This window comes from Panthera tigris, chromosome E1 (genome assembly GCF_018350195.1).
Source record: "Panthera tigris isolate Pti1 chromosome E1, P.tigris_Pti1_mat1.1, whole genome shotgun sequence".
In the NCBI taxonomy this organism is placed as follows: domain Eukaryota; kingdom Metazoa; phylum Chordata; class Mammalia; order Carnivora; family Felidae; genus Panthera; species Panthera tigris.
The window spans coordinates 54,786,843-54,805,114 of NC_056673.1; the positions used below are offsets into that span (position 1 = coordinate 54,786,843).

Genomic DNA, 18,272 nt, shown 5'->3' on the forward strand with positions numbered 1-18,272 from the left:
GTCTTGTTCATAAGACTTCTGCGACCCTGCAGCCCCGGAGCTGGAGCGGTTTCCCCGGCAACAGTCGCTCCCACCCCTCATTGGAGTGCACACAAGGTTTTAGCTAAAGGCTGTTAAAACGTTAGAGTCCTTTACCCAAAGGTTGGCTCTCCACAATCCCCACCAAATGTAGGAAAACCAAAACTGAGCCTAAGGGTCCCTCCGCCCAGTACCAGGAACTCGCCCCGCCCCCCGCCTCAACTCCGGCCACTTGGTAACAAACACTTCCACTTCCTGAGCCTTCTTTCTTCTTGCGCCGCGGGGCGCCGCGCAGAGCACTGGGCCCCGCCCCTGAGCGTTCCCATTGGTCAGAGTTGTTCACCCGGCCCGAGCGCCCCTGTTCGTGGCTTCTGATTGGGTCTTGGTGTCCACACCCTCGGCGCGACCCCGCCCCCGGAATAAGGGGCTGGAGCAGATTCGGCATCGCTCAGACGCCGCGCGGGGTGGGGATTGGTCCACGCGCTCCAGCTCCAACTTCTAGCAGTTCGGGGCCACAGCTCGCCGCACACCTGCTTGTTCAGCCAGTGTGACGGCGCGGGGATTCCCTCCTGCGCTCCCTCCTGCCTGCCGGTCCACAGGGAGGAGAGAAGGGCTGGACCGTCCCGCCCCCAGCCCCCAACAGGACCCCACGTCGCACCACTGAGCCGGGCGAGATGAGCGCGGACGCGGCGGCCGGGGCGCCCCTACCCCGGCTCTGCTGCCTGGAGAAGGGTCCGAACGGCTACGGCTTCCACCTGCACGGGGAGAAGGGCAAGGTGGGCCAGTTCATCCGGCTGGTGGAGCCCGGTTCGCCAGCCGAGAAGTCGGGGCTGCTGGCCGGAGACCGGCTGGTGGAAGTGAACGGCGAGAACGTAGAGAAAGAGACCCACCAGCAGGTGGTGAGCCGCATCCGTGCCGCGCTCAACGCAGTGCGCCTGCTGGTGGTCGACCCCGAGACGGACGAGCGACTGCAGAAGCTGGGTGTCCAGGTCCGGGAGGAGCTGCTGCGAGCCCAAGACGGGCCCGGGCAGGCCGAGCCGCCGGTCGCCACCGAAGCGCAGGGAGCTGGTAACGAAAATGAGCCGCAGGCCGCCGCGCCAGAACCGCGCGAGGTGGAGAAGAGCTGTCCCGAGCGGGTAAGTGTGGGCCGGGACCCAGCGGCGACTGGAAAGGGGTGGGAGTGGGGATCGGGAGAGACCCAGGCGCCCCTCGGACGCCCATCCCTGCGCCTGCCTTGTCTTTCTGAAACTAGATCCTCGAACGGGAGGCTGCTTCCGCCCTCCCGCCGACAGGTCAAACTGGCAGTTGCTGAATTGGGGCTGCGTCCCGCCACCCCCACGCCCCTCCCTCCCCAGACTGGGCTGGGACCCTGAGCGCCTTGCCACCTGCACTTCTTGTCCCTTGGCCTTTGGGAGTGGAGGTGAAGGAGGGCGGCTCAGGGGAGCCCAGTCCCCCTTCCTCGGTTCTGTTGGCGGTATCTGTTCGCGTTCTTCGGAACCCCCCAATCCCGCCCCACGTCGGCCACCCGACTCCCAGCCGCACCAGAGGTGCCAGCTTCCTCCACGGCCCCTGTGGGTGGTAGCTGAAGCTGGGGTGAAGCGACCGCCTACCCGATTTCAAAAAGCAAGAGGAATAACCGCCCCTTTACTGTGCCGAGCCCCAGCACCAGGAGGGGAGGGGTTGCCCACAGGCTTCTCCCCGCACCTCCCCACCCCCCGACCACCCCCCCTCCACCCCGCCGGCTGGTGTGTGTATCATTAACCTCAGCCTGGCTGGACTTCATCCTCCTGAAGTACAGTGTGACTTTTAAGAGGAGACGAAGCCCCGCCGTCTCAGGGCGAAGTGTGGGGGTGGGGTGCGGGGAGGAGGTGCAGAGGCGTCTCGGAGGTGGTGGTGGCTCTGCCACCCAGGAGGATTTATGAGTCTCAGGAATGTGAGGAGTAAGCGCCAGCTTGTATCTGGGAATGGGAGGGGAGGACTTTGGAGGAAGGGAACGAGCTGCGGGGAGGGCGGGGAGAGTGGTCCGGTGTCCCGAGGCCAGCAGCACTCACCAGGGGCAGGTGGTCTTGCCCTGTCATCATCTTGTCTCACTCCAGTCCTGGGACACGAAGCAGGCTGGTTACTTTTTGCCCAAGTTTGGTGTTTCCCCAAACGATCCCAGTGTGGACCAGCTGCAGGAGGGTCAGTAGCAAAACAGGAGTGGTGATGAGAGCCTCCTGTCCCCAGGGAGTGAAGGAGCTAGGCCTTCACCACCAGCTCTCCACCTGGTGGCAGCCTGTGGCAGGAGTATCCATGGTGCCAGCAGAAGCTTCCCTGGACAGAGAAAGGGCACTGTTCAGCCTTAAGGTAGAAGGTGGAGCCGGAGAGGACCAGCTGGTTTCGTGGAAGTGAGGTCACCAGGAGCCCCGTCCAGCCAGAGCTGGGTGCTGGGAATACCAAGGCCGCCAGGCTCCCACTTCCTGCCACTGCCAAGCTGGCGTTGGCAAGGGTGGGGGAGGGGTGGGAGCATCCCTGGCAGGGGCTTGACACCGCGGAGTTGGAACCCCTGACCTCTGGTCCCAGGCAGAAATCCAGTTTGAACTTTGTGCTGAGTGCATCGATTTGCCGTTCTCCCACCCCCCCCCCCTTTTTTCTGGACTTTGGCACTGGCACAAGTAACCACCTCCCCGCCCCCATCCCCCACCAAGATACTGTTATGTTCAGCTCCTCCCATTGCCCTTTCAGTTTTTCTTTTTCTTTTTTTTTTTCTTTCTTTTTTTTTTTTTTTTTTTTTTTGCTGCTGGGTGCAGGAGGGCCTGGGTGGGGAGGTGTATGATGCCAGGAACATGGAGGCTTGACCTAGCACTTTCACTCCCACCATGCCGGCTGAAAAAGCAGGGGAGCTTAACTTCCTGCTTTCTAGGTGACCACAGAATCCGATCCCCCCCCCCCCATGGTCATGTGACAACTGCGTTTGTTCCTGCTTTGTTAGGCCAGGAGAAGGGAGTAGAATCCCCTCCAGCCAGTCCTGGGGACACCATCACCAGGCCTCTTGGGGTTTCAGGTCAACAGTCAAGTCACATAACTTATCTGAGCCTTGGTTGTCCCATCTGTAAAGAGGGGTGCATTGTAACACAGTGACACCCGCCTTCTCTAGAATTTTACAAATAATGGGAAGCACTCAAGCCCCAAGTGGATGCTGAATTGAGCACCTTTCTTTCTGCCCAGGCATTTGTGCGAGGACCCTTTCATCTTCCTGCATAGCCAGTGCCTCTGGTAGGAAATTCCCATGAACTCTGGTATGGTGGCCATGCAGGTGACCCACCCTTGTCATTGCAAAAAAGAAAAAAAAAAAGTTAATAAGACATAGTAAGAGTTATTTTTTTCCCTAAAAGGCATCTCCTATAAAGAATTTGAGTTTTACTAAGTTAGTTTTAGCCTGAATATGTTTGCAAAGTGGGGGCTATTAGGGTATCTTCATTGGCTCTCACAAGTGAAAAAGGTATTATGTGGGACAGTGTGGCACGAAGAGTGGGTGGCAGGTGACATCTCACTGGAAAGACCAGACTGGGTCAAGAATCATACAGGGCAGAGGGCATGGGGGTGCCTGTAGTGCTGTTGGAGGAGCAGGTGGAGGGGACTTGGAGCTCTGCCCACCTGCTTTGTCGGTGACTCTCCCCACCCCCTCGGAGAGAGGCGCAGCAACGCCCCTGCCCACAGCTCCCACAGTCACAGTGGTGCCTGGCCTGGCCTGAGCCAGCTCAGCTGTACTAGCTGGGCCGCCCCGAGCCACGTATCTTAACCTTTCTAGGCCTCTGTTTCCTCTTGTGTAAGGTGGGAGCCTAACAGCTTGCACCTGGGGTTGGGATCACATGGGGCGGTCTGAAAAGCAGTCGTTCTGTGCCTGGCACGAAGTAAGTGCTCAGCGAACGTCGCTGTTGGTATTTGAGTTGAGAAGTATTTCACAGTGATTGTTGCATGCCCACCCATGGGGCAGCCAGCCCTGGATCGGCCTCTGCCTGGGCAACTGCATCTGTGTCCCAGCCTGGTGCTCAGTGAGTGCTCAGTGAGAGGCCACTGTTCTCAAATAATCAAAGGGGGTTCCACAGCCCATCCCAATACAGCAACCCAGTACATCCCGATGCTACCCTTCAGCCTGGGGACTTGTCAGTCCCCTTCTCCACAAGGCACACTCTCCGAAAACCACTCACAGCCTTGTGGAGCCTTTCCTTGACGCTGCAGACAGAATGAGCTTTCCCCACCCCCCCAAAGTTTATTTATTTTAAGAGCATGAGATTGAACCCAGGAAGGGTAGAGAGAGGGGAAGAGAAAGAATCCCAAGCAGGTTCCGCATTGCAGAGCCTGATGTGGGACTCGAACCCATGAACCGTGAGATCATGATCTGAGCCGAAATCCAGAGTGGGAGGCTTAACCGACTGAGCCCCCGGGGCACCCCCAGAATGAGCCTTTTCTTTGCTCACCTCCTCCTCCCTGTCCCGCATCTTTTATTGCTCTGAACACGCAATATTTGAATCATCTGTTCGTGACCTTGACCTCTGCTGCAGTGGTGAAGAGGGCAACAACTGTGTCTTTGTGTTTATATCCCCAGCGCTGTACCTGGCACAGAGGAGGGAGGGGCTCAAATAATTTTTGAACGAATGAATGCATGATAACCACCAGGGACCTTTATCCTAATTCATGTCAGTCCAGCATACCTGGGCCCATTTGCACCTCGGGCACACCCAGAGATCAGAATTCCAGGCAGTACCTACCCACTCTTTTCTCTTGCCTGCTGGAAGCTTCCATTTTAAGACTAGAAGGCTAAAATTCTGGGCTTCTGTGTTAGCTGGCTCTGGTACCCTAATTTTCCACTGTGGCCTGCAACCTTCAGCTTCTACTTCTGTGAAATGGGAACACCAACACCCCACCTTGCAGGGTTTGGGGGAGACTTGATGACATAAGAGGGGTGTATGTGTGTGTCTCAGTGTGTCAGTGCCCAGCTTGGGGTGGTTTCCTGCCAGACCTGACCCTGATCCCAGAGGCAGAAACGGTGCAGGCCAGGGCAGTTGGAGCATGCGACTCTTGGTCCCGGGATCGTGAGTTTGATCCCCATGTTGGGCATGGAGCCTACTTAAAAAATAAATAAAACTTAAATTAAAAAAAGAAAGAGAAAGAGAGAGGGAAAGAAAGAAAAGAAAAGAAAATGAAAAAAAAGAAAAGAAAGGAAAGGAAAAGAAAACAGAAAAGAGAAGAGAAAGAAAAGAGAAGAGTGCAGGCACCCCCCAGGCAGCAAGGTGGGTGCGTGGGCACAATTACCTGGAAGCCTACCAACTTCTTTCCCAGGACAGGCAGGCCATTTCACACCGACCAAGTTAGAGTTTGGGAGGGCAGAACAGGGTTAGAACTGCAGGGTGTCTGGATTTTAAATAGATGGGTATGTGTGATAGTTTGTGTGTTGGTTCCTGCTCTTAAGCCACATATTTGGGGTCTCTTTCTTTCCTGGTTCTTACCAGGTTCCTGTAAAGTTAAATTCTGGAGAGAGAATGGGGCGCCCTTCTCTGTATGTCTAGATAGGGGCCCTTCTCTTCCTCTCCACACTTCCCACCCCATGGGGCCCTGGGGAAGTGGGGGAGCACTTAGGAGTTAGGGGAGGAAGGGGCGTAGCCAGGGTTTCATTGGTGCTGCAAGCCTTTTACAGAGAGAAGCCAGGGTTCTCCATCCCGATATTAGATATTAGGTGTTCATCTTGCTGCTCTGAGTAGCCCTGCCGGGGAAGGAGACTCAAAATTTCTAGTGTCCAGCCTCGTGCCATGAAGATATCGATGCTAATTTCATGGATTCCCCTGACAACCCTGCAAATTGGGTATTATTTTCTGCATTTTGTGAGTTGATAGTAAGTGTTCAATAAGCGGTAGGTATTGTGTCTAGCAATGCGCTGTGCATTAAACATGCCTCATGTCCTTTAATCTACACGACCGCCCCGCAAGGCCGGAATTAGCCCCCAACGGTCTACATGTGGAAACTGAAGCTTGGCCAGTTCAGCTGGCTGGCCCCAGGGCTCTCAGCTAATGAGCCTTTACCACATAGCTGGGGTGTATCTCGGAACCCACCTCTCTCTGACTCCATTGCCTACACATCCATTTGGCCATACAGTTGGGTTGACCTTGAGGGCCTGAGTGTCCTGCTGGGTGTCTCTGCCCGTCACATTCTGGGCCACATAAGAGCCATTACCATGGCATAAATTCAGGCTTGCTTGCATCAGCTACTTGCAAGGAAGGGTCCAGGTAGCTTCTGTCCCTAAGGGATGGCCTTCAGCACCATTAGGAAAATGTGTCAGCCCTGATGGAAGGCCTCCGCCCAGAAGTGGCCTCACCCTTCTTCTGCAATGGGCTGGGGCTAGGAGTCTGGCCACCAAGTCTCTACCCTACTCCCAACCCCCTGGGTCCTAAGAATCCACCTTTGCTGGCTTTGGGGCTTCCCTGTAGCACAAAGGGCCCCTTCTGAAGGCCATCCTTGACTGTTGGCCTTGGCCTTCCTTCTCCCCTGGAACAGAACAACTCACCACATAGCCCTCTGGGCAATGTTTAGTTTCCTGTGCCCTAGGAAAGGGCAGGTGGCACGGGTTTCCTAAAAATGGGATTCAAGTGCCACCGGCTCATTGTTGTCGTCCGGTATAAGGGTGCTTTATAAGGTCATGGTGCCCGATTCAAACATGGGGGCTGATTTAGAAAAGCGTTTGGGGCTGACAGCGTAATGGTTGAGAGTGAGGCCTTTAGAAATATCAGCGGGCCATTGTGGCCGCCACCTGCCGCATGTGGCTCTTAGCACTTGAGATGTGCTAGAAGTGTGAAATGCACACCAGATTTGGAAGACGTAGTACAAACAAAAGGATGTAACAATAATGCTGTTAAATATTTTTAAGTGGATTATGTTGAAATGATAACAGTTTGGGGTATATCGTGTTAAATAAGATACTTAAAGTTAATTTCTCTTGTTTGTTTTTACTTTAGTGTAATTTTAAATTACCTGCCAGCCTGACATCCTGTTTCTGTCGGGCAGTGCTGCCCCACATCTGAGTTCCGAGCCTGCCTTTTCCCCTCAGCTGGGTACTCGAGCCATTTACGTGATTTCTTTGGACCCGAGTTTCCTTCTCTGGGAAACGACGGCAATGATACCTTCCTCGCAGGACTATAATTGGGTTTGAATGAGAAAGTGCACGTAAAATCCTAGTGCAGTCCTTAGCACATAGTAAGTGCTCATGAAACGGTAGCTGCTATTTATTTCAATAGGACCCCAAGTATACAGGCTCCCTGAGGGTCTTCGTCGGTCTTGGGACAGCCTGCAGGAGTTAAATCCAGTGGCTTCTGGGAGGAGGGTGAGGGATGAGAAGAGACGAGAATGCAGTGCCCGCGGGGCAGGCAGGCATGGGGCGGCCAGCCTGGATGGTGTCCAGCCAGGCAGCAAGCAGCCCACGTACCAGCCTGCTCCGTCCCAGCCTTGCCCAGCCCTGGGGAGACCTGAGCCAAACTCCTTTGGGTGGGTCTCTGGCCGGCACCAGGAGAAAAGAACCAGAGGGAGAAGCTGGCTCAGGGCCCCTGCGTGTTGCGTTGGCGAAGCAGCCCCCGCTTGAGCATATGTTTCTCTCCAGGATCCCACCCCAGTTGGGCTCCCAAGAGGGGCCTTCCCACTGGGAAACAGGAAGGACAGGACCAGGGGCTAGAGTAGCTCCTTTTTTGCCAATGGAGGTGTCCAACATCCCTCAGTCCGTACAGACCTGGGCGGGAAAGGTCCTCTAGGGTGAACTGAAGCCATATCAGGACCGTGGGGCAGCGGGCAGTGGCAGCCAAGCCCTCTGTTCCTTGGGTGAGGAGAGGATACCTTTAAGCCTAGAGCTCTGGTCTGAGCTCCTGGTCACTTCCCAACCTGCCCTAAGGACAGTGCCCCCTTGCTGCCCAGTCACATGTCACCCTCAGGCCAGGCCAGCTCTCACCATCCATCATGGCTTCCTTGAAGAGCTGGTACCAGGCCCAAGCTTGTGTGTCCAGGGTCCCGTGGAACAACTGAGCTGTCTCCCAGAGCAGTCACGGTGCCTTAATGCCCAGCATACCCTGTATCCCACCCCCACCAGAACAGCCAGGACTCCTTCCCCACCTACCCCCCACCCCCTCACCCACCCCATTGTTGGGGCTGATCTCCCTGTGTGGGGCAGCAAGCATCAATCTTATCTGTATAAACAAGAGCCCTTGGCTGGGTTGGGTTGGGGGAAGGGCAGGCTTGGGAGGTGAGGGTCACCTCTGTTGTTCCCTTAGCCACCCCGGTGGTCTTCCTGCTCTTTCAACCCATTCCTTCTGGGACCCACAGCTGGCTGGCCTTCTGGAAGCAACCTGGCTGTTTTCTATAGGGCCATCACCATGACACCGATCAGGGAGGGGCTGGGCTCACTGGGGCGTCGCCCCCAGCAGCCCTCCCCTTAGGAGCAACAGGGAGCGGCCCTGGGCCTGCTCCCCAGAGACGGGCACTGGGATTAGGGTATCGACTTTCCTCAGCTTTCCAGGTGGCTGCTGGTGGCACCTATTGAATAACGTGCCCGCAGTCCGCTCCCTGGGCTGCGTGGGTGGAGGTGACTGGGCGGCCACTCGGGCCTGGGCTGGGCTCCCTGGGAGAGAAGAGAGAATGGAGAGGATGGCCACAGGGGCCTGTGACAGGATTTGGGACAGCCTCACAACCTGAGGGTGGGAGAAGACTCCAGGAGAAGAGTCTGGAGGCACTTCTCCTGACGGGGTCTTTTCTGGCAAGCTTGTCTGGCGTTGCTCAGAAGTGAGATTCAGACCCATCCAGCCCCCCAGCCCCCCCCCCCCCAGCCCATTTGCACTGCTCTTTGGCCACCGTTGCCTCTTGTTCCTTCCTCTTGCTTCCTGGTCTCCGCCAGGCTCCTCGCTGAGCAGATTCTGATTTCTGCTTCTGAGCTGTCATCGTTACTGGGAGCCCCACCTGGTACTCTGTACCCTCTTGAGGCCATGTTCCCCACGGGAAGTTGCCCGCCACGCACCAGGACCAGGATGGCCTGGACCTTCCATCTACCCTTTTCCCCAGAAGCAGAACCCAGGTCCTACTTCAGGTCTGGGGGTGCTGGGCCAGCCCTCCCCGCCAGATTCCCAGGGAGGCTGCCCCCAGGGACTCCTCATGCCAGCACCAGCCTCCACCCTGGCTGGGATGGGCTCCTTTGATGGGCTGACTCAGCAGCTGGCAGTGACACCTCCTGGAGACAGCTGGGGGAGGGGTGGACAGAATCAGGCTGGTCTCTCTGGAGGAATTGGAAGCCTCCACCCCTCCTGTGGGAAGGGGACTTGGGAAGGAGGGAGCTAGTTGGGGCCCTTAAAGGTGTCTGAGCGCTTCAGAAAACCACCTGGCGCTTCTCCCTGCTCAGCTACCCCCTGAGGGCAGTGGAGCAGGTCCCAGTGCAGGGGAAAGGGAGCAATGGGGTAACGGAGCCCCATTTCCTCTAATCCTAATAGCTTGGTACTTGGCAGAGGGGAGTGAGGTTCAAAGCAGGCCCTCCGGCTTTAATGACAGATCACCAGACACGGCGTCCAGGGAGATACGCAGAGGGATCAGGAAGGGAAGCCTCTAGCACAGAGACCCAGGCCGATTAATCGCCCTGCTGGCCGGGAGCACTCCCGGAGTGCTCCTGGCTCCCCCAGCTCAGGCTGGAGCTCTGGCCGCAAGAAGCCTTAAGACCTTGAGCACCCGGAAGGAAGGCTGTGGTTTCATCAGCGACCAGCTGCCTCCCTGCAGAGACTGCAGCCAGGGTGGGAGGGCGCACCACGGGAGGGCAACCGTGTTTACGACTGACTCCTGCAGAGGCCCGGGCTCCAACTGGGCCTCCTCCCAGTCTGCACTTGGGTCCTTCAGGACCAGCCCACAAATGGTTTAAGGAACTCTGGGTCCAAGTCAGAGACCTGATTGGAGCTCTGGCTCTGGAACCGTAAAGCCCTATGACATCAGGCAGTGGGCTTAACATGTGGAGTCTCGGTTTCTCCTTCTTAAAAATGGGGGTGACCAGCCCCAGCCAGGTTGCTAGGGAAGGCTCTTTGGAGTGAGGTGGGGAGGAGCAAGGATGTCAGAGCTGCCCCTTCCCATCCCCCCCCCCCCCCCCCCCCCCCGCCCCGTCTTGATTCTCCTCCCCACTTTCTCAGGGTGATCGTGAGCTCAGCCTGGCTGTGGAAAGCCGAGCCGAGCCTGCCTGGTGGCACTGGTCAGACCTGTTCCTGCTCACCTCGGCCTGGGGGAGGGCTGGGCTGTCAGCTTTGTGGAGGGATTAGCTGGAGGGGAGAAGAGCCTCACTAACCCCTGAACAAGATCCCCTGGGGACTGGGAGGGCTGTGGGGGTTGGGCGGAGGGGAGAGATGAATGAGGCAGGTGGTGGCAGGGGGCCTCCTGGGACTGTGCCCTGCAGTGAGGAGCCCAGGGGACCTGGAGAGCTTGGGAGAAGGGGATGCTTCATGGCCCCCGGGGAGAGGGTGCCTCCGTGCCCCCGGCCACACACACACTTTTTACGCTCACATCTTTGTCTTTGCTATTGTTCTGGGTTGAGCAGAGCCTGCTGGAGGAGAAGGGCCCAGGGCCTCTGGCCCAGATTAGGGTCCAACCATCACCTCTCCCTCCTAACTTTCTCTCCACAGCCCCCACCAACATCCTGAAACACAGGGAACCTGCCTGGGCAGTTGAAGGAAGGCAAAGTCACCCTTCAGCCACCCCCTGAGAGTGGAGGGGTGGGGAGCCCCAGATGGTAGCTGCCTCCTGGGGCTGGCAAGTTCGGGCAGGAGGCCTGTAAGCCCTCCTCTCCTTCCCTGCCCTCCCTTGCCAGCTCTACTCCCAGCCTGGGACTGGCGTTTCAGAGCAAACTGGCCCCCACCCTCACCCCCAGAATCTCTCTTCTCTGCTTCAGGGGATTATTCATTAGTGTCCCCAACGCTGAGAAAGTCTACGAGTCGAGTGCACAGGGATTTGGGAGTTGTAAAGTGTTTCTGCCTGTGCTAATTATCTCACTTGGCCTCAGAGCGACCCTGGGACCCTGGGAGGCAGGTGACAAGAAGAATGGCCTATAAATGAGGAACCTAAGGCACTAAGAAGGAAATAACTTGCCCCAGGTCACATAACTACTAAGTGGGGAAGCTGGCCCCTGGGCCAGCCAGGGTCTTGACTCCCGCCATTGCTCATTGCCTGGTGGCCTGTGGGGGGGATCACCAAGAGCTAGTAGGCTGGCTGATGCAGCCCTGCCCAGCCAGGCCTGGGAGGCCGGGGAGAGGGTCCCCCAAGCCAGGCCTCAGGCTCAGGCTTCTGGTCAAGGTTTCAGTTGCTTGGGCCTTGCACACCCAGATTCCCTCCATCATGTAAATGTGTCCCTAGGCCTGCAGCTTCTGAGCTAAGCTGCTTAAGTTGGACCAAGGATGGTGAAAAACATTTTCAGCAGAGTGTCTGAGTGCTTGAGAGAAACCTGCCTGAGCTCTTTCAGTAGGTCCCCACTCTGGGCTGCAGCCACACAGGGCTCCCTTCAGCCCAGCCCTGATTTCATGGCCCCTTCCCCGTTCAGGCTCCTTGGGGACCAACAGGTTCTTTGGGGTTCTATGGCTGCCTTTGCCCTCAGCCTTGGTTCTACTGGTGGGGGGTCCCTGTCCTGTCCAGGACCTCTGGCTGTGCTTCTCCCCGGTCTGTGGTCATCTGGCTGCCTGCTTCCTTCCTTTTGGCTGGGCCATTTGGCCTGGATGGGGAAAGGCTTTACTATAAACATGCTGACCAGCTTTCAGTAAACACCTGCCCTGCCTGCCCCGCTGCAGAGATCTGGGTACAAAAGGGCCAGGGATCCCCAGTCACCTAGCCAGGCTGAACTTTTAGAGGGGAGGGAGAAAGTAGCAATCAGAATAACACTATTTACCTTAGAATGTCACAAGGGGAGGGACTTGAGCTAATGTGGTCCTGCCTCCCATTTAACAGAAAAGGCGGCTGGCTTGGACAGGCACCTGAGCCGTTTGCTACAATGCCAAATCTCTGCACAGGTCTTCTGGGGCCCAGCCCAGCATTCTCAAATTGTCGAATTGTTCTGTGGGAGCTCAGCAAACTTGCCTTATTCCCCAGTGTTTCTTTGATGGGGGGGGGGGGGGGGGGGGAGGGGCTATCAGGCACAGGGCAGGGAGAGTGGGACCTCCAGTGATGGAGAATGGTCATAGACCCTCCTTTATCCCCACAGCGTGAGCTTCGGCCTCGGCTCTGCACCATGAAGAAGGGTGCCAATGGCTACGGCTTCAACTTGCACAGTGATAAGTCCAAGCCAGGCCAGTTCATCCGGGCAGTGGACCCAGACTCACCTGCCGAGGCCTCGGGACTCCGGGCTCAGGACCGCATCGTGGAGGTAGTGATTCTCACCCTCTTCCCAGGCCCTTCCTGACTGCATCCCCACAGATAAGCAATTCCTGGGGGAGCCATCACCCTGTCTGCTCCTTGGTTAGTCCATGGGGCCCAGGTAGCCCACAGATGCCAGGTAGATGGAGGGAGGGAGGGAGGGAGGGAGGGAGGGAGGGAGGGAGGGAGGCAGGCAGAGAGAGGAGAAGAGTGGTAAGTGGGTAGGCAGGAGGGGAGGGAGAGAGGATGGATGGATGGATGGAAGGATGGATGGGTGGGTGGTGGTGGTGGACGATGGACGGACTTCTTTCCTGCCCCCACCTCCTCTGGGCTCTTTACCAAGAGACAGGCTCAAGATTCACCCACCCATCCATCCCAGTGGATGTAGGTGGCCACCTGCAGAGTTTCCCACTGCTGGAGGCCTCCGTGCCAGCAGGTGCAGTCAAACACTCTTGTGCAGTGCTCAGGAGGAAAGGAAATGTGAACCTTGTGCCTCGGGCAGGCCCCAGAATCTCAGTCTTAGAACCTTAGAGCTGGAAGATCAGCTCTCCCAAGACTTCTCATGTTACACGTGAGCAAACCACGGCCCAGAGAGGGAAGTCGGACACAAGTACATAGAAACGCTAGGGCCCAACCCAGGCCTCCCCTATCTTTCCTGTCCCAGCTGTGTTTGTTTAGTCTTTTCTCCATATTTTCTTTGGCTTTTCTCATGTGTCCTGCCTCCTCGTTTGACTGTCAGGTGGGAGGACCACTTGGCTTACTTTAAGACTCCACAGGCAACTGGGCAGGGGGGGCCTCAGTGTCCCCAGACTGCCACCTGGCCGAGGACAAAGAGGACCATTTGTACCTCCCTCCACCTATCCCTCCAAAACTGTGCCGCTAACCCCTGTCCCCACCCACAGGTGAACGGGGTCTGTATGGAGGGCAAGCAGCACGCAGATGTGGTATCTGCCATCAAGGCTGGTGGGGACGAGACCAAGCTGCTGGTGGTAGACAAGGAAACCGATGAGTTCTTCAAGAAATGCAAAGTGACCCCGTCTCAGGAGCATCTGAATGGTGAGCTGGGTGGGGCAGCCGGAGGCCCCCAAATCAAGGATGTTGGCCAGTGCTCTGGATTTTACTGTGTCCCAGGGGAGGGGTGGGCAGCTTCCTGCCTCAGCTCCCTCCCTCTCCTTCAGAGGGGGCCAAAGGTGGAGATTGGGAAAGGAGCCTGGTGTCAGGAGAGGAAGCGGGGATGGCAGTGGCTTTCTGAGGGTGGCATATGACAGGGTGAGGCCGGCATGAGGGATGGCGAGACGGGACAGAGGCACTCATTCCCAGGCCAAACCAGCAGCACCAGAGGGAAGCCTCAGCCCCCCATCCCCGCACCCCTCGCAGGTTCTCCAGGCAGTGCTGCCGCAAGGGAAGGGTTAACTCCAGCTCCGCTTGGTCAGATCAGAGTCCAGTGACAGGGGCCCAGTGCCTCCCCTCCCTTCTCTCAGGTTGTCTTGGAAACCCAGGCTCACTGGCTCTAGAGAGCAGTGGGTCCCTCCTTGGTCCCTGGGCCCCTGCCCTCCCCATCCCCCATATTACACTGCCAAGCCTGGCACCTCCCCCTGCCTAAGTCCAAGCCAAACCGGGCAACCCTGCCGCCCAAGGGCAGTGAGGAGTTAAGCAACCCTCACTCCCTGGTCTGGACTTTCTCCCTGGGAAAATGGCTCCTGGGGGAGTTGGGGAGGGGGGTGTAGGGTAGGTGGGACCTCTTTGAACTCTGCAGTGGGTGGGGCCTCCCTGAGGGTGTCAGGATTTTATTTGTAGGAGGGTGATCTACTCAGAGGTCCTGCCACAGACCCCTATCCCTAGGTGGAGGGGCCAGGTGGGTCCTGGGGTGGGGGTGGGGGGGCGGTCCTGGAAGCCAGGGATGGGTCAGGTGGAAGACCCCCGCAGACTCTAGGCATGGGCGGTCAGGCACTGCCTCACCCTTGTTTCCCATGTTCATAGAAACCAGATAGCCCAGGTAGTTCCTTTCTTCAGTGAGGGCAAACTGAGGCCCCAAGAAGCCCCAGCCTTCCTCTTGGCAACAGGGTTTGGGGAAGACAGCTGGAATCTGGATTCCACGAGGCTCCTCCAATACCTTCCCCTGCCGCCTCTGGCATCCCTCCCCCACCTACTCCTAAGAAATCAGCCCTCAAACATTCCTTCTTCTTATCTCTCTGGCTGGGTGGGATGGGCCCTGAGAACTACTGTGAGCGCAGCCTCGAGCCAGAGAAGCTGCACTGGGAGAGGCCTGGGGGCAGGTCTCCTCCCCAGGTGTCTCTCCTGCGGTCTCCAGGCCGCCCTCCTCCTCCCAGCTGGGTGTAACTGTCCGCAAGAAGAATGCCCCCCTCCCAGCAGCTGCCCCCTGACCACATGAGACAGCCTGGCCCTCGTGGGGAAGGGGCCAGCATGGGGGGAGTGGGAGAGTGAGTGTCTCCGGGTCCCAGCAATCCCCTGCTTGGCCATCGCGGGAAGGCTGTGGGTAGCAACAGGGAGGAAATGGTGAGAATCGGGTGTGCCTGCTGTCCAGGCCAGCACGAAAGATGCACAATGACATTAAATGAAGAGTTCAGAAGAAATCCACCCAGGCTGACCAGTCCCCAGAGGTGGAACGGGGACCCCAGGCTGGTGTCTCTCCTTCTGACCCCTCCTGCCACCACCAGTTTCCCCATGGCAGGGGGAGGGCGCACTCAGGACACTGCCCTGAGCCCCCTCATCCCCTCGCCCTCACATTGGCAAGCACGAGGTGGGATTCGTTTCTCTTTCAGCCAAGGCAGGTACTAACCATAACCTGGGGTGTAGTTCCAATTCTGGTGACAGCATCACTACCTGGGAGCCATTTGAAAAATGTCGATTCCTAGGCCCATTCCAGACCCACTGAATCAGGCCCTAGTGCCAAGGCCCGGGGATCTGCTTCCCAGGTCTTAGGCAGCCAGCCTGGAATTTCATCCCCATCTAGAACATTGGTTTTCCAAATAGCTCATTACCCATCAGTGGTTCATGAGATCAACTTAGCAGAGACCAGCATACTTCTTTGAATGAAACTGAATCGAAAACATTGGAGAGCACTGACGAAGCAGAAGGGGAAATGTTGTTTCGTGAAACTTCTGTTACACGTGTGTAGTCTCTGCGTGTGTGCTGGGTCACCAGAAAGTCAGACATACTTCTAGAAGGTTGCAGTCAAGATACTTAAACACTGACGTAGGGAACAAGGTCTAATTATGGCCTAAACCCCAAAGCTCTCCCTCCTCTCCAGGCACCACTCTGTCCGCATTCCCCAGAGCTTCTGGACTCACCTCTGCTGTTTTTTCCTTCCCGTAGGTCCCCTGCCCGAGCCCTTTACCAATGGGGAGATCCGGAAGGTAAAGGCAGGCCCTCTAACACTTCTCTGGCTCTCATGCGGGGCTGCAGAAGGGTGGAAGGTGGCATGGTTGGGACAGGGACAGCTGTGTGGCTCAGGTTGAAACCCCCGTTTCCAAGCTGCTCCCTTCTGAGCTCCAAGCTATAGAACTGCCGGTGCACCCCTCAACCCCTGCCTAGCGCCAGGGCAGTCAGGAGAGAGAGAGGCCTGGCCGGGCCCCTCTGCAGCCCGCCATCCTGGTGACAAACCCCGCCTCCAACTCCCCACCGTACAGAAGAGGCCTTTCTTCCCCCCAAGAACAGAGCTTCAGTGTCTGGACGCACGCTGCCTGGGCCCTGCTGCTTCCAGTCTGGGTTGGAAGAACAAAGCCCCTCCTCCCCTCCTCCCTGGGCGGAAGGGAAGAGAAGGCAGTGGAGGCTGGGGAAGAGATGGTGGGGCCTGGTGCCAGCTGAGGCCGCAGAGGAACCCAGGCAGAGGCTGAGCACCAAGTCAGAGCCTTGGCCAAGACCTTCACTCCGAGACAGGCTGACTCAGAGTCAGACCACAGAGCTGGAGCTCTCTGCGGGGTCTACTGAAAGGTCTCCCCTCCCCAAGGGCTCCCCCCCAGGGCCCACCTGAACTTTGTGTCACCCCATCGGTGGGCCTAGAACTCTCATCAGCCTTATTCCTTCAAAGCCCTTCTTGGTTACTTTGGGGTGAAGGTTTCAAGATTCCTAGGGTCAAGTCCAAGTAAACAGGCCAGAAGGAATTCAGGGAGTATCACACGTGTTCCCGGTGCCAAGCGGAGGCTCTCTGTGCCTCACCCTCCATGAAGCCCCTCCATGGTCATTGGCCCCAAAGGCTAGTCAACCCTGAAGGCTCCTTCGGGAGGGCTGGGGAGGGGGTTCTGTGTGAGCAGTTCCGCTAATCCCACAACGGTCACTCCCACCTGGGTGGTGGAACCAGGCTGCCCTCTGATCCTTAGAGGAATGTAAAACTGTCAATCCCCGAGGGGCCCCTCCAGGCTCAGGCAGTGGGGCTTTGGGGTGGGTGTTAAAGGTTTGAGGGGAGCTTCTCTGACTGGGCACCGGTCTCCACTGGGGGCTCCTCTCTTATTCAGGACTCCCCCACCCCATCCCTTGCCAACCCACACCCCTCCTCTCTGTTTCAGGAGAACAGCCGTGAAGTCCTGGCTGAGGTAGCCTCTGAGAGCCCCAGATCAGCCCTGGCAAGATCCACCTCCAGTGATACCAGCGAGGAGGTAGGCTGGCCGGGCGGGCGGGCAGAGGGTGGCACTGAGTTACAGGAAGCCCATTCCCAAGCCATGCTCGTTCCTGGCACGCCAGCCTGCCTTGGAGGTCACATGCTATGGCACGTTCTGTTCTTGTGACCTGGCTTCCCTGGGCACTGCCCCAAGGGAGCCGGCCACCTTGCCGAGGCTGAGGACCGGGACGCCTCGCCAGGCACTGACTCCCGGCCCTCTGCCGCCGCCCCCTCCTCTTTGCAGCTGAATTCCCAAGACAGCCCCAGGAAACAGGACTCCACAGCACCCTCGTCTACCTCTTCCTCCTCTGACCCCATCCTGGACTTCAACATCTCCCTGGCCGTGGCCAAAGAGAGGGCTCACCAGAAACGCAGCAACAAGCGGGCTCCGCAGATGGACTGGAGCAAGAAAAACGAACTCTTCAGCAACTTCTGAGTGTCCTCCTGCGGGCACCAGGGAAAGCTGGTGCGACTGGGCCAGCCCCCCTGCCCCACCCGAGCCAGCTCCCTCTCCCTCCTCCCCACTCACTCCCCTCCCTAATCTACACACAAATCAGCACCAGCGTCCCTCCTCTATCGGTGAATCTGATTTTTCTAGAGAACCGTGCTCTTCCCTTACCTTGGGGAAGGTGAATATGTTTCCATCCTGCCCCAGTCAGCAAGCAGACTCTGGCTTGCGTCTCCTGAGTGCTTCAGCCTACCAGGGGCGCCCTCACCACACCCCTGGGACCTCAGTGAAACCCATACCAAGCAAGGACCTGGGGACAGGCAAGAGGTCCTGTTCTTTCACGACCCCAAGTGATGAGTCAAAGGTTAATCAAGGACTGCTGATTACAGCAATGCTGTGGAATGGACAGGGGCCCGTCGTTCTCAGAGCTGCGGCTGGGGCATTTACTTTTGTTCATTTGATTTTTTTTTTTTTTTTTGAGTGCAGTACCACAGACAGAGTTTAGAGGGATTTTTGTTTCCTTGATTAACATGATTTTCCAGGTTGTTGCATCCAGGACATAGCAGCAACCTTAGCCTTAAACTTTGTTTTTGCTCCTACTACACGCCCCCCCCCCCCCCTCACCACCGGGAGCCCCGGGCAACATGGGGAGGGTCTGGCCACCTCCTGTCCAGCCACCCCACTGTAAGGAAACTCCCATCAGAAATTCAACTGGCTTCCAAACCGCCTTGGCCTCTGTGTCTTCCTTTAGAGCCCTGGGTAGCCTCTGGCTGACGGGGTAGGGTACAGCTGGACGGGAAGACAGTCCAG

At 57.4% G+C, this 18,272-nt stretch overlaps 1 protein-coding gene across 1 annotated transcript; it reads left to right on the forward strand.

Annotated features, from left to right (window-relative positions):
• Positions 1–442: 442 nt before the first annotated feature.
• Positions 443–18,189, forward strand: SLC9A3R1 (SLC9A3 regulator 1). Its single transcript, XM_042965499.1, has 6 exons — positions 443–1,154; positions 12,245–12,406; positions 13,299–13,452; positions 15,733–15,773; positions 16,923–17,012; positions 17,259–18,189. Exons 1-6 carry the CDS (start codon positions 693–695, stop codon positions 17,448–17,450), a joined length of 1,101 nt encoding a protein of 366 aa, XP_042821433.1. The 5' UTR covers positions 443–692; the 3' UTR covers positions 17,451–18,189.
• The last annotated feature ends 83 nt before the right edge of the window (positions 18,190–18,272 follow it).